At 41.0% G+C, this 14,542-nt stretch overlaps 1 protein-coding gene across 2 annotated transcripts in view; it reads left to right on the top strand.

Moving 5' to 3' along the window:
* Nucleotides 1-165: 165 nt before the first annotated feature.
* atg9b (autophagy related 9B) overlaps nt 166-14,542 on the top strand; it is a 29,976-nt gene continuing 15,599 nt past the window's right edge. For both annotated transcript variants that reach the window (XM_064347013.1, XM_064347011.1), the window contains exons 1-5: nt 166-397; nt 7,563-7,709; nt 8,372-8,417; nt 9,344-9,406; nt 10,026-10,196. In XM_064347013.1, coding sequence (XP_064203083.1) covers nt 7,601-7,709; nt 8,372-8,417; nt 9,344-9,406; nt 10,026-10,196 — 389 coding nt within the window. In that variant the 5' untranslated portion in view covers nt 166-397; nt 7,563-7,600. The remainder of the gene's footprint in view (nt 398-7,562; nt 7,710-8,371; nt 8,418-9,343; nt 9,407-10,025; nt 10,197-14,542) is intronic.

The following is a 14,542-nucleotide window of genomic DNA, read 5'->3' as shown; positions in this document are numbered from 1 at the left end:
TTTATGGTACTATTTAAAAAAAGAAAATGTAGCCCTATCACGTGTAGGATTACATTACTGTATTTACGATTACATATTGGTATTGTTTTTTTATGCTTAAGTGATACAAATAAAATGCAACGAATTTCATCATTCGGTTCAAAGGTTATAGGGTAGTGACGTCAGAAGGTGTTTTGTTGACATTTGTGCTGCAGTCGACAAACACTAATCGTGCTAGCCTTTGGTTGTACTTGATTGAGCAGCTATCCTTCTATCTACATAACCGTATCCTCTCGACTTAAGGATCATTTGTGATTAAGCTATCGATTATCAATAGGCGTTTCACGAATGGAATGAGAAAGAAACAATACCAGTTCAAGCACACCATAAGGAGAGAGGGTGACTAATAAAGTGGGAGGTAAGCAACTCAGCACATGCTAGCTATTTCAGTTAGCCAACTGACAAGCTAAACAGTTAGCCACATTGTTTACGTTGCTAACATGTAAGCAAATTATAGCTAACTGTCAAGCCTTTGAGAAGGAATGAATAAGACTTTAACCAGTATTGGTTAGCTACAGTCTTACGTTTTTCTCGCTAGCTAGTCTACCTGGGTACTAGCTACAAGTCTATGACTTGCTGTGCTAGCTAGGACTTTCGTTGTGCTAGTGATGTAACCACTGGTGGGTAACTAGCTGCTACTTAGAGAACGTTATTGACCTGCCTGCCGTGTTAGCAGCTTGTCTAAGTTCTCTCCTTGGATGTCTCTATCTAAATATGGACCAAGTTACTTAAATAAATGGTTATCGTTGGCTAGATAACTAGATATGCATGGCTAGCTATTGTCGTTAGCTACGTTTAGTTATCTAGCTAACTAGCCTGCTAGCCTACTGTACTTTGTTTCCTTTGTGAACTGTTAAGCGGTTTAGCTCGCTGTAGCTATTCGTCCGTATGGCTATAACGTTATTCGACATCTGTCAAGCCAACCATGATAATTAGCTAACGCTATAATTTATCATTTCCGCCCGATGCTAATATTAGTCGCCAGATAAATTACTTATTTAGTTCTGTTTTAAACCGATGTTAAATCTAGCTACATCTACATAGATAGCTAACTAAACATTATGAGCCGTTTTGGTAGATACGATACATTACCTTCCACTTAGGTTAGTTGATTAGATACGAGTATGTTACTTTCGCAAAACGGACAGGTTACGTTTACGTCACGTGGAGAGCTAAATAACTAGCTAGCGTTATTAGTTGTACTGTAAGTTCTGCACAGCGTACACCATAACAACGTTATAGCTAGCGGCACATACTGTAACAGGCGACTCTTAGGGAGGGAAACCGAGAAGTTGTAAAGTAAATGTTTCGTGTAAAAGCTGGAAAATAGCAGATGCTATTGCCTGACGATGCATTTAGCTAATTTTGTAATTATGTGTGTCTTATATAGCTTCATTTTGTTAAAGTGGAAAGTTCTGTGTCATAATGTTGAGATACACATTTGAGAATTTTGGCTTGTATATTAGGAAAGCTGATGGCCTTTAATCTTCGGGAAGATTTAACATGGTGGTGAGTCATCTCCTTTCATCCTTGAGTAGTGAACAGGCCAGAGAAAAAGTTGGTCAATAATATGACCCGGCTACAGGCAAATGCCTGCCAATTGCTCTCCTGACATAGGAACTTGGAGTACTAACAAGGCCGTCTTCCCAGAAGATATGGGCAGTGACGTAAGGGCAGGCTTGTCTCTTACATCTGCTAGTGCAGGCTGCCTTTTGACTCGAGCCACAACAAGACATGCACTGTACGGCCATGGATGGCAGCCAGGCTATGTCTTTGTCTGGCAAAACCCGTAATGGCTAATTGTAATAAATGGGTGGACAGCCATCCCACACAGCAGCTGCCTGCATCTGACTCGCATGCATGATTTTAGTCACAACTGGGCTGTGATTACAACCAGTTTACAGCCATCCTGCTTGTGATTTGGGAGTGACCAGAAGCCATCATTAATCTGCCGGAAATTCGGAGAACCGGCTGTCTTTCGTATGTGAGCCAAGTACAGTCAGTTTATTTTGTTAGTGTGAGGACATTAGGAATTAGTCAACGAAGGTTTGCATGTGCTGGAAGCAGCAGGCCACAGCTTGGCAGTGACACAGGTTTCAGGTGATGGGACATAGTCTTTAAAGTAATGTAATAAAATCTCAGAGCTATTCCTGGAAGAAACAAGATCTGGTTTTCAGAAAGAGATGTACATTGTTTTGGTGTGGGTAAAATTGCTCAATGTCTTAAAACATATGAGCTGCTTGTCATCCGGTCTGTCAAATCATAGTGCCAAAGGTTTCAGTTATCAAGGTAGTTATTTAATCCATATCACTTAATATATTTAAATAGCCTAAAAAAAAAAACTAAATCCTTAGAAACAATAATTTTATAGACTATTAGAACTGTCCTGGGTTAACACACCCCTCAGGCCTTTTAGACATGCGTAAACAATTTTATTGTATTTGAAAGTGGCCAGTTTTAAATTTTTTAGAGAGATCACCAGTCAACCTCTAGGCCCCAGATATGAAGCCATAATAGGTTCCATGACCCACTCCTTGCTCTGGCCCAACCAATGGCAAGTAGTAGTAGTATGATGAGAGTCAAAGAAAAAATCTGCACTGTAGCACTCAAAATGGGAGAGGCTGGCCTGCAGGGATTTTAAACCACTGTACTACAGACCAGTGGGTTTTAAAGGTGAGCCATAATTGACAGAAAGGAGCTGATGTGTGCTGTGTCAGCAGTGGGTTGATGATCAGAGCTGGCCAGCGGAGTGCACATCATGTCCCCAGAGGCAGACATTGCTTACAGTTGCCTCAGAACACGATCCAGGCTGGCCTGAAAGGTCTTAGAGACCCATAATCACTATTATAAATGACAATAGAATACAAATATAGCCCACAGCTACAAGTGAAACCAGAATGAAGGATTGGTACAAACTGTATGCCGTGATCTGAGGGCTAAACAGTATAACACAGGGATGCCAGGAATCACCCAACATTAAGCCACATAACAGGATTTTGTTGGTCAAATTTATTCTGTATGTTCACTTTATAGCTTAGTACATTTATAGTACAGACATAGGTGATTGATGCACACAAATATTATTTTAACGCTTTTTCCACCTTAATGCCTCTTTACTGTAAAGAGGTCAGTGTTTCTGTGGTGTTTTCGAGTTTCTGCGGTGACGGCTTTAATATACCATGGCGTGTTAGCCTTGCAAGTCACTTTGGATAAGAGCTCCTGCTAAATTAATTGGTAGTAATTATAGGATAGCTCCCTGGGTTCGTATGTTTGGACAATTGCTGAAACCCCTTCGGCATATAGTGTGGCTTGCTAACTGAAACGTAGCTAATTATTCAGTTCTAGTTTCCTTTATTGGTGAGAATATAGGCATTACAGTATGGAACATTAACACTTTGTTAGCTTCACAGGCAAGTAGTTAGAGTTTTTTACACCCGGCTAGTTGGAGTTGCTCTGGAGGGTACAAACGGTAACTCCACCTCCTTTCAGATGCTGAAGGACATCAAAAAAGAACACATTGACCCACATTTTATTATTTTTCCCCATTTTGACTCCATTGGACAAAAGCATTGTTGTTAGCGGCCCTCAGGAGACCAATGTGAAGCTAAGCAGCAACCCGCACGTGCCATCAGTTCAGTTTATTTGTCCTTTTTACTTTCTCCTCCCAGAAGTGCCCCTTGTTTTTAAAGTACGGCTTTGACTGAACTGACTCAGGCTTGGACTGATCCCGGAATTTACTGCAAGGATAAAAACGCCTCGCCCTGCCTGTGGTGACTTCACTGCCTATTACTGGAAGGAAGTCCCAGGGGAAAGGATTTTTGGTATCGGAGACGGTGACGTGTCCAAAAGTAACAAATAAAAATCCTACTCCCCGCAAACTATAGGAGGCTAAACTTTCAAAATTAATTCACTTAACTGAGTTTCAAGTCACAGGCTGATTCATTCACAGTCATACAGGATGGTTATATTTATGTGATGCATCTTGTGAAGTAAATGCTGTCTAATTGCAAAAGTAGGCTTATATAGGCCTGTCTTTGCACCTCCCAGAGAACCAGGGAGAAGTAATGGATGTCAAACTCCTGCTGAGGTGTAGCCTAATATTTGCTGGAATTCTCACCTGCAGTTTGCGGTTTAAGACATGCGTGGATCTCACAGATGTGCAATAGTGAACTTCTGAACTGCATACCTTGGCGAAACCCCCCCACCCAGCTGGCTGCTGCCAGCACCGCAGCAGTGCCGGTGGGTAATTATCCTGGCTCGTCGTGCAGCTTCCCGAGGTGAAGCCAGCAGCGCCTGCTGCAGTGTGACGCGACTCTTCTTCCCAAACTCTTCCCCTGTGCCTCGGTTGGGCTGTGATCCACCCTGTAAAAGCACACGTGTTTGGCATCAGGGGATTTAAAAGACAAAGGAGGCTGCCTTCCTTTGTTGAATGTGGGTTTTGCGGGGCAGAGATTCTGTTGCGTTCTGCCTAGCTGTAATTAAGGCATGCTGGTCACATTATGAGGACCCATGTCAGGGTGCACCAGCTAATTAGACGTTTCAGAGCAAATGCCAATTTACTCTCTTAATAGTGTGTAATTTTAGTAGCGTGTTGAAGGCAGCAACAATTGTGCATTTTAATTAAGGGATATGAAGCCAAATTAAACATTAATGAAGTGCACTACTCTTGTATCTTATACATTATTTCGGCTAAATTTAGGGTTCGTATTTATATGGTGCCTACCAAATTAGGCTTGTAGCGTGTAGGCTAATTTAACTTGGAGTGGATGTAATAGATGGAGGGGTCATCCCTTTTTCTCCAGTATAATTTAACTTCCCAGTCGCGCTTTAATGAAGTAACTGCGTGTCTTGAAATATTAACCATGCTCCCAAATGCACTGTATGGGATATTAATAATAAAGAATCACTCTTAAATACAGTATAGTGTTGGCTAGATCTTAAATTAACTGTCGTGATGTAGGAGTAGGGTCCGTTTTTAATTAATGGCATTAGTTAAGATGTACTACGGTATGTTTTGTTTTCTGTGTGTAACATTCAAAAGTACTGTGGATTGCGGATATGTAACAGGGGTCACACCCATGTTTCATATCTGCAGTGTGTAAGAACACTTGCATAACCAGAGGTAGGCCTGAATGCTGGGTTTAGGTTTAGTGAAAAGGATATCTGTACTGGGTGAAGGAGTATGTGCAGGCCTGATTGCATAATCAGATTTCTCACACAAGATATTGTGTTCTTACACAGAAGTCACATGTCATGTATTAGGCTATGTGATTACGTTGCTCTTTAATAAATCCAGATTATTAAAAAATTGAGTCTGTATTGTAATACTGCGTGTGTGTGTATCATGAATGTTAGTAATGTTTTACATGTGTAGAGAGATGTTATTCGGTGGTGCTTTGTTCACTTCAAATGAGGAGATAAGTAGAACTTGTTGACATTTGCTTATTGTCACATCTGCTTAGACGTGGAAGGATTTTGCTTGGAGCCTGTTCTAAACCCAGAATTTAAAGAAAAATTTGTAAACAACAAAACCAGCCTCCCAGCGTTACTGAGCTTGACATACCTCAATGTCATTTGAAGGGTTCACACAAGCAATGTTTGTGAGGGTTAGTGATTAGGTTCAGTGTTTTCCAACATAGCTCCTTGGTTATTTCAACTTTTATACTGGGGTTAAGGCTTTTAATCCTTTGAAGTGTAAGATCACAAATATGTGTTCAGAATGTTAACTGAACAGTTTAGTGCTGATTAACAATCACTACCAGTAGCTGAAAGCAATGGAGTTCTAGAACACTGACTTAGAATTTTGAAAAAGTATTCCAAGGGAATGTTTTTTTTTTTTATAGTGTTCTGGAACTCCTTTGCTTTCAGTTATTAAGTTTAACCAGATGAGTGCCTTGCTGTTCAAATTGAAGTTAGGATTAGGCCTACTTGCTGACTACTGACATAGAATGGTATTATCCAGGTTAGCTGAGGAATGAGAGGCCAGTAATCATGTAAAAAGTCGGCTGCACTGTTATTGAATTGCCAACTGTAAGTTTGATGTATATGCTAGGTTTACGTAGTCTGTAATGTGTTGTGCTTTTGTCACAGTTGTCTCTTGGTTTTGTTATAATGCTCACTGAATCTACTCCAGTTTGAGGTAAAGGGAGGCATTGGCCAGCAGCTCTTGATAATGTTGCCCTGGACATATAAAAGCTTATGAATTTAAACATGAAACTTCAGCTCAGGCCATGGTCAGGAGTACAGAGCATCTGTGTGTTTGCAGTGAGAAAGCTAGTCATCTGACTGACCTTGAATTAGGCTACCCTTTGTTCCCGGTCAGGACTCAGTTACTACTGTCCTATATTCAGTCCCAATGTCGAGCGTGCTACCAGATTTCTAGCTATCATCCTCCGGTACCACGATGTGGTAATAAATTTCCCTGGCACAGACGATATCTGAACCGGCCTACTTCTGTCTTGATTTGCATATTCAAACAATATGTCTATTAGGGATAGGGATGTGTGTTTAAAATGATTTGAGACCGCAATGTTCTCGCTCTCTCTCTCTCTGTTTTTCTCTCTCTCTCTCAAACCATATCCACCGACAACCCAGAACAGGACAGGGCACCAATTGTCTCCCAAGTTTTTTTATAAGAATGATTGATTTTATATTAATTGACAAACGCTTCATTACCGAACCAAGCAGTTGATTAGCAGTTTCCAAAGGGAATACACGTGGGCTTGGATTATGCGGTCGCATTGAAGCCAAGCACCATATCACCACATCAGGCTGAGTTGATGAGCCAAGAAAGTAAAAATCTCTGGCCAGTCTCTATGTGGCGCAAGAAAGGACACATGACGAGAGTGGCCCGAATGAGTCACATGGCCCCTTCCTGGCCTTCAGATTGGTCCCGTTTTCCTTCATAATGCAGTGCAGTTTGAAAGCTGTGGTTCCTGGCTCTCATAGTGACGTGCATGAATGCTTCTGGCCGTGACCTGGACAGCTGCTGTTCAAGCACAACATGACATGGCCCCGTAACCCGATAACCAAATTACAGAATGCCCTTGAAACCGTCGTCCTCCGCCTGCCTCCCCTCCACGTCGATGCCTCACCACTAGTTGAGCATTATTTGCTGGGAGTACTGCATTCCAGTTTTGTGGGGTCCTCAAACTGAAGTACAGTATGGTAAACGCCCGTGTTGAGGCCCCCACAGGGGGCTTTGTAAAAGCTGGTGGGACTGTTTTTACCTTTGTCTAAATATGCAGTCTGAACCAATGCGTGGGACCACACACAGGCGTGACTGGCTCCTAACTTACAAGTACTGTTTGCTACAGTACAGCGTAACATCAAAATAAGCTCTTCAATGGTTTCGTATTTTGATACTATCTTACATGTCTGAGCACTAACTGACTTTGAATGGTGTGGTTTTGTGGTATAATAAGCAGGTGCCTAATCTTAGTCTTTGTACCTGGGTGTACACGGTGTTGTGCGTCGCGGGTTGCAGCTGTTGTTGAGTGCTTCCTTTGTCTCGTTCCACACAGGGTCTGGGGGTCGGGCGCAGGGGAGAATGTGAAGCACGATGGCGAACTTTGAAGCTTACCAGGAGTACCAGCGGATCGAGGACTTTGAGGAAGACTCGCCGCCCGGCGAGGAGGACCTGCTGGTGCATGTGCCGGAGGGCCTGAGAGGTAGTGGGAATCCTGAGCGTCCGTGCCCCTTCTCAGACTCTTTCTCCACACATTCCACATTTAAGCTTTTTTTATAGCAATAGGACTAATGCGATGTATCAAATGGAGACAGGATACTCTGCTTTAGAACTCAATGAATGTGATTTAGTGTTTACTACTCCTTTAAAGGCCTTTTTGCTTTAATCAAAAGGATATAACGATAATGACATCGCACAGCATGCAGGGTGTGGTGTGGGAGTGTGTGTGTGTGTGTGTAGTGTCGTGATGTGATCGAGGCTGATCAACTGAAAGTGTCTTGATGAAAGGAAGCTAATTTTGTGATAAGCAGATTTGTCCAGTTTTATAAGACCTTTAATTGTGTACAAAGGGAATATTGTGAGAGAACCTTAAACCCAAGCCCTAGTGTAACAGTTACGCTATTATTTTTCTGATGATCAGAACCTCGATGCAGTCTACCTACTGTTTTTCCCTACACTTTCAATGATGAAAAGTTTTCCTTTTTGTGACTTTTTAAAAATCAATTTCAATAAACGCCAAACTCATAACGCACAAAAGTAATGCTTCACCTCATTTAGAATTAGTACAAACACAGTTTTGTAAGGACATTTTTTAATGTCTTTTTGTCGTTTACTTGGAATTAACACTGTTATTTTTCCGTGCAGATTCATGGCATCACATAAAGAATTTGGACAACTTCTTCACGAGAATATCCTTTTGTGTCAAATCTGTCAATTTCTCGGTGTGATGTTCGGTTAATTTGGTCAACTCTTGTCGGTGCCTACGGTGCCAGAAACAGGTTTAAATTTATAATTCCCTGCCATATTGTCTGCCTCGCAAAGCGCTTTATTTCCATAAAAGGTGACTAATTTGGCTGCTGTGACATTTCGATTAGGGCGCGTCGGTTCCATAAAGGAGCCGCCCCTCCCACCTCGCACGGAAGGGGCTGTAATTGAAAGCCATTTCCGAGAGGAATGAGATTTAGCGGCAAGCTTTTCCCCTGCCAGCCATTTCATCCGTCTCTGGAAGACAAGAGGCTGTTTGATTCATTTCTAAGGAGCCGCATCTCAGATAAAAAAAATTTTCCTTTAAATGACTAGGTATTAGGGCACTATGAAAGAAAGCCAGCACGTCAAGCCTGAAGCTCTCGTACCAGGGAGACCCAATCTAAATAAATTGTGCCGTTGTCTGGAAAACCGATTTATGCCTTTAAATCCCAAATGTTATCTATTGAACAGAGCGAGCCATTATCTATCCACAACATGATTTGTCCTTTATTTTCTAGTGATAAATTTAAACAATTGTTAATGTTCTGCCCGAAGACTTTTGAAAAGTGACACTCAAGACCTCGATTGTGATTCTCAAAGTTAATGAAAAAAACCACTGTGGTTTATTGTCATCTGTGCCCCATAAAGTTTCCATTGCCATAATGTACCACTTTTGGAACATGTATTGTATAAAAATCTTGTTTTCCCTCAAAACTTGCCATAATCACGCTTGTATGTCAATGCAGTTGGGCCCTGTAGATCCCTTATTGTAACTTTGATAGGGTTTCCAATATGTATCAGGTAATGTGTTGACTCATAACCCTCTCACTAGGAGTGTCTGCTGGTTTTTCTTAATTCTCCTTTCCACATCTACCATTTCCACCAGAAAAATGGCTTTGCTTGCATGATGCTGTCTGAGTTCTTCGAGCTGGTGTAAGTATTATGAATTTCTTTTCATTTTCTCATTTTCTTTTATTTGTATATCACTTTTATTTGTGGTACACAATGCACTTTACAGAATGGTAATACAAAATAACATCAAGATAACACAACAGCGCTAAAATGTAAAAAATGTTTTAAAAGAACTTGTAGAAACAGACATTTAAATCAAAGTCTGAGTAAGTATTGCAGTGAGCTAAGGGATTGGTTTTTAAGTGCAGATAATAAGTTTTGTCTTGAGTACTCATTTAAAAGCAGTCACTTTATTGGCCCCCCTAATTGGTCCAGGGAGTGAATGGTATTTTTGTGATTATTTTAATGATAACCTAAAACAAAAATATTTCTGTGTTATTTGACATTTAGCACTGTTCAATATATAAACATTTTTCACAGCTGAACAAAGCTTTACACTAATGGCAACACAAGGACAAAGCTAAGTCGACAAACCACTGAGGCTTTTTAAAGAAGAAAAATAATAATAACACTAAGGAATACAAGAGGGTGCTTGGCCCCCTGATAACAAAAGCAGGCGTCTATTTGGCTTCTCTGACGATGGCTTCCCACCGCGTCCCCCGTCCCCCCACGCTGCCCCCTCCCCCGCCCCCCTACGCAGGCAGTTCCTGTTCGTGGTCACTTTCACCACTTTTCTCTTCAACTGCGTGGAGTACGACATCCTCTTCGCCAACCGGGCAGTGAACCACACGACACACAGCCAGAACCCGCTGGACAGGAACAAAGTCACCCTGCCCGATGCCATCCTGCCCGGGCAACAGTGCACTGAGAGGTAAGAGCACCCTACCTCCAGATCTGTTTTTATTCATTTTATTTATCAGGTGCAATGTACAAACAATCATAAAAATTGGGTGATTTGTTGTACCCAAATTAGCTAAAAAATATTTGGCATTGATTTACTCATTTTAGCATTCGCAAAACTAATAACACAACCAAAGATTGGTGCAAAAGAAATACCATGACCAATCATTGGTCATGTTATTGGTTTTGCGTGTGCCCAAATGTTTTGCATGTGCTAAAGGTCTTAGTAAATCTGGCCTTATATCTAAAAGATATGAAACCATATGGCATGCATCGTACTAAACTAGAATCTATCAATACCTTCACATTCCTAATATTTGGGTAAGTGCAATTCCATTACCCACCTAATTGTGTACCAATACCTACCTAATAGCCACACGCTAATGGTAGTGAGTCTAATGTAGCATAGAGGACAAAGAAAATAATTCCCTGATTTTTGAGTGTTTAAAGTGCTCTGTGCTTACAATGGCCACCATATATATACATACCCATTTTCGTAATTTTCATTTAAAGTGCTGTCTTCTCTACCATAGTTATTTTTTTGTTGTTGTAAAAAGTACATACTGCGTGCTTGAATAATACATTACCCGTATCTATAAAAGGCACTGAGAAATTATGAGTACAAGCTCTATACAAGCTCTAAATGAAGATTCTGTACATTTGTATCTGGTTTTATATGCACAGAGAGTGGGGTGAAAGAATTAGGCACAGTATGTCTTTACGAGAGGATTCAGTGTTGGAGCCCATTGAAAGGAGTCTGTTTGCGGCTGACCTCTTTTGAGAGCCCTCCGGGCTTAGAACACAGGGACACTGAGGGCAGCAATAGAGGCCCTGTTTTGAGGAGAACTCTGTGGAAAGACACCTTTCTTATTCTTTTTATGGGCATTACCAATTAGCATGCTTTGTGTGTTGTCGGAGCTTGAAATCAGAAAGGCTCTGTGGAAGAATCCCACTGGTATTTGACAGTGAAAGCTAGGGAAAGTGTGTTTTTGAATGTGCTATGCTCAGGCAAAACAGATGGCTTTTTGCAAGGCTGCGTTGCAAATGCTCGGTGTGTCCATGCCCTGTCACTTATGATGACTGAAAATGCCCTACAATTAAATGTATAGATTGGTTATGGTTATATACAATATGTAGATAGGAGGCACTGTGAAATGACTGGTGGTGTCTTGAAGAGTCACAGTGCTAGTAGGATATTGCCAGCAAGATTAATATGCAAATTCCAAAATGGAAAAAAAAGACATTGAAGTTTTACTGGTTACCAGCATCACAATCCCTTCTTGTAATCATTAGTGACCGTAGTCAATCAGAACCACTGTCCAAATTCACTAGACAGCACCTCCTACAGCACAGTGTTCCCATCCAGGTGTCGGGGAAATTAGCATACATACCGGTGACTAAACCAGAAAATTCTTTTTCGTAGAGGAAAAAGTCCTCTGCTGACTCACTTGCACCACTCCTAGGAGAGAACCTTAAGTGGCCTCCTCACCCTGACCTAGCCAAGCATGCAACATATTATTCTTTATCCAGCTTATTCAACTGAAAGTGGTATGCTAAACATTTTCCCCAACTATTTCTAAAACAAATATTAACAAAATGTAATGTCTATGGATAGAGCAGGTGCCTTCTGAAAATATGCATATGCATAGTTACTTTGTCTCTTGTGGGATACAGGCTGATATTGTGCAGACGAAAACCTGAACTTAGTCACAGTTTTTGTGGTGCACCTGAATAGTACTTTTATTTCTTTATGAAGGCCAAGAGTTCAATAGCCCTGCTCCATTTGCCTGTTCATATGTGTCCTATTATTCAGGTCTTGGTATTGTTCGGTTTTAATGTTTTTTTTTCTGTCAATCTGCTGTCATCACAAATGAATAGGTATAAATAGTACTATTTGCATCATTTTGACCCTGACTTCTCAGATCTTGCTCATATTTGACACCCATAATGTAACCTTACAGTCATGACAATTGGTATAATTTTGAGAAAAGAAAACATTCTCTACAAGAATAGAGATACAGCCACAATTCAGGGAGAAAAACTAGTCATTCATTACTAAGGCAGGGGCTCTCTCTGTCTTATGGTGCTTCCTAAACCCAGACTAAAACCTCTCATACATTTTATTAGCCTGTGAAAAACAAGAAAGCTGTTAAGCTACACATTTCTCAAGAATCTGATAAAAATCAGTTAATCGAGGGGTGGCAGTGTAGTATAATGGGTAAGGAGCTGGTCTTGTAACCTAAAGCTCACAGGTTCAATTCCCAGGTATGACACTGCCATTAGACCCTTGAGCATGGTACTTAACCTGCATTGCTTCAGTATATATCCAGCTGTATAAATAGATGTAAAAAGTTGTGCAAGTCATGCTGGATAAGAACATAGCCTGATGGCAATGAAGAATTTATTATGTGAAGAATTGGTTTGCCAAACACAGGCAATAGTTCCTACAGTAGCTTTGTGTGTCTAGAAGACAGGCGGATGATTTAAAAGAAGAAACTCATTTCACTGGTTCGCTCTGAGGTATGGGAGTAAAGAATTCAAGCCATTCTGTGTGTCTAGGAGGCAGTTCTGTGTTGTCAGTACAGTTGTCGCTGACTGAAAAGTGTAGTTGGTGGTCCTGTTTTGTTGTTGTTTTGCCAACAAGTCCTCTGATGCTGAAACCACATGTTAAAGTCCTTAGTTTGCGAATACGGGTTTTTAAAATAGAGTGTGTTGCTCAACGAGGGTCGGCCCGTGTACACCGCTCAAGTAAGCGTCAGCTCTGAACTCGATCCTCAAAATGCGCGTGTGCGTTTGGCCGTGTGCCAGGCGTGCTGGAATGCAGCCGACAGAGATCAGAGATCAGATCTGACTTGTGAACTTCTAACGGCAGTTAGAGGTGTCTTTCAGGAAGGCTGCGTGTGCTCAAGGGACCTATGGTGAAATGCAAAAGAATTTGGGACAGTGTCACAATGACTGTGTACAAAAAGGGTGCAATTCCTGCGCGGAGTAGGCGATATGTATGTAAACATCCTCAAATTCAAACCGACTGTCTGCATTTAACCCCGTGTTCATTGACTCATTTCAAATCCTATGTGCTGGATTACACTAACCAAACAACAAAATTTCAGTCACTGTCCCAATACCTTTGCATTTAATTGTAATTAAGCCTTTGGCTTAGTCTTTCCATATACCATTTGCATCTCTAGATTAAATAATAGTTTGCTGGGGGGCGGGGGGAATATTGGAAAATTCCACTAGGGAAGTGTTTAGCTGTATGGTATTATCATTTTTAGATGATAATATTGTGCATTTTATTTTCCATTGTAAAAGATGAGCTTTCTCGTAGGAAGCCTCCCCTCGGTCCAGTATAGAGATAGTGTAATTATTAACTCTGATAGCTGGTGGAGTGTAAAAGCCAGATACTGTAGGATATTCTCACCATGCATGCAGGGAAAATATAAGACCTTTTCGCAATAGTGACGTTCTAGTATTATTAATATTACAGAGGAAACAATAGCTAGAAATTGTACATCTTCCTGGAGCAGCGAGAGCTCTTATTGTCCATGCTCCAAGGCATACACACACGTTTTCACTTTATTGGATCTTCACATGCTGCTTCTTCTCAATTAAACTGTAGGTAATAATAAATGGCAATTTACAACTTACTGTTTAAGCACAGTATTAATTAATATTAATTACAATATGCTGGTATAAATATTTGTGTTTGTTTTTTTTCCACAAAACTGTGGGTCGTGAGAGTAGTAGCTGAGATGGGCTGTTGGATACTGTACATGTGCAAAATGCGTTATGGATTTCTGTTCTAGTGTTATGACAAAAATATAACTATTGGCTGTTCACAAAAGGTACTGTTGCACTCTTATGAAGTTGATGTGTCTGTAGTTGTGGAAGTTTGAGCACCTCCAAAGAAATATACTGTCGCTAGATTTATTTTTTTTACACATTTTCATAATGGGTTTATTCCCCATAAAATTATATAGGTGATACACACCGGTGCATCTTCATCCATTGGGAAATGGTGCATTAATATAATAAGTCATATTATTTATCTGGCAGAGTGACGTCAGTGTTTTGAACAGCCTGCTAACCCCTTGGTCTTTGCCTTGTGGGTTTGGCAGGGTGGAAGGTTTGTGGCAGTTGAGACTGGTCGCAAGAAACACCGTGGCTGAAAGGAATCACTTGCACTGTAAACACTTGGGTTGCCACATTCCCTTCCTTAACAGCATGTCTTCAGTCAGCTGGCACCGAAGGGGGGGTGCCAAAGTAAGGGATAGCGGCAGTGTGCTAAGGCGAACGAAGGAACGGGGGGGCCAAGTT

The sequence above is a fragment of the Anguilla rostrata genome, chromosome 8 (assembly GCF_018555375.3).
Source record: "Anguilla rostrata isolate EN2019 chromosome 8, ASM1855537v3, whole genome shotgun sequence".
Taxonomy (NCBI): Eukaryota; Metazoa; Chordata; class Actinopteri; order Anguilliformes; family Anguillidae; genus Anguilla; species Anguilla rostrata.
The sequence above is the reverse complement of the archived record's forward strand: the minus strand, read 5'-3'. Positions and strand labels throughout refer to the sequence as shown.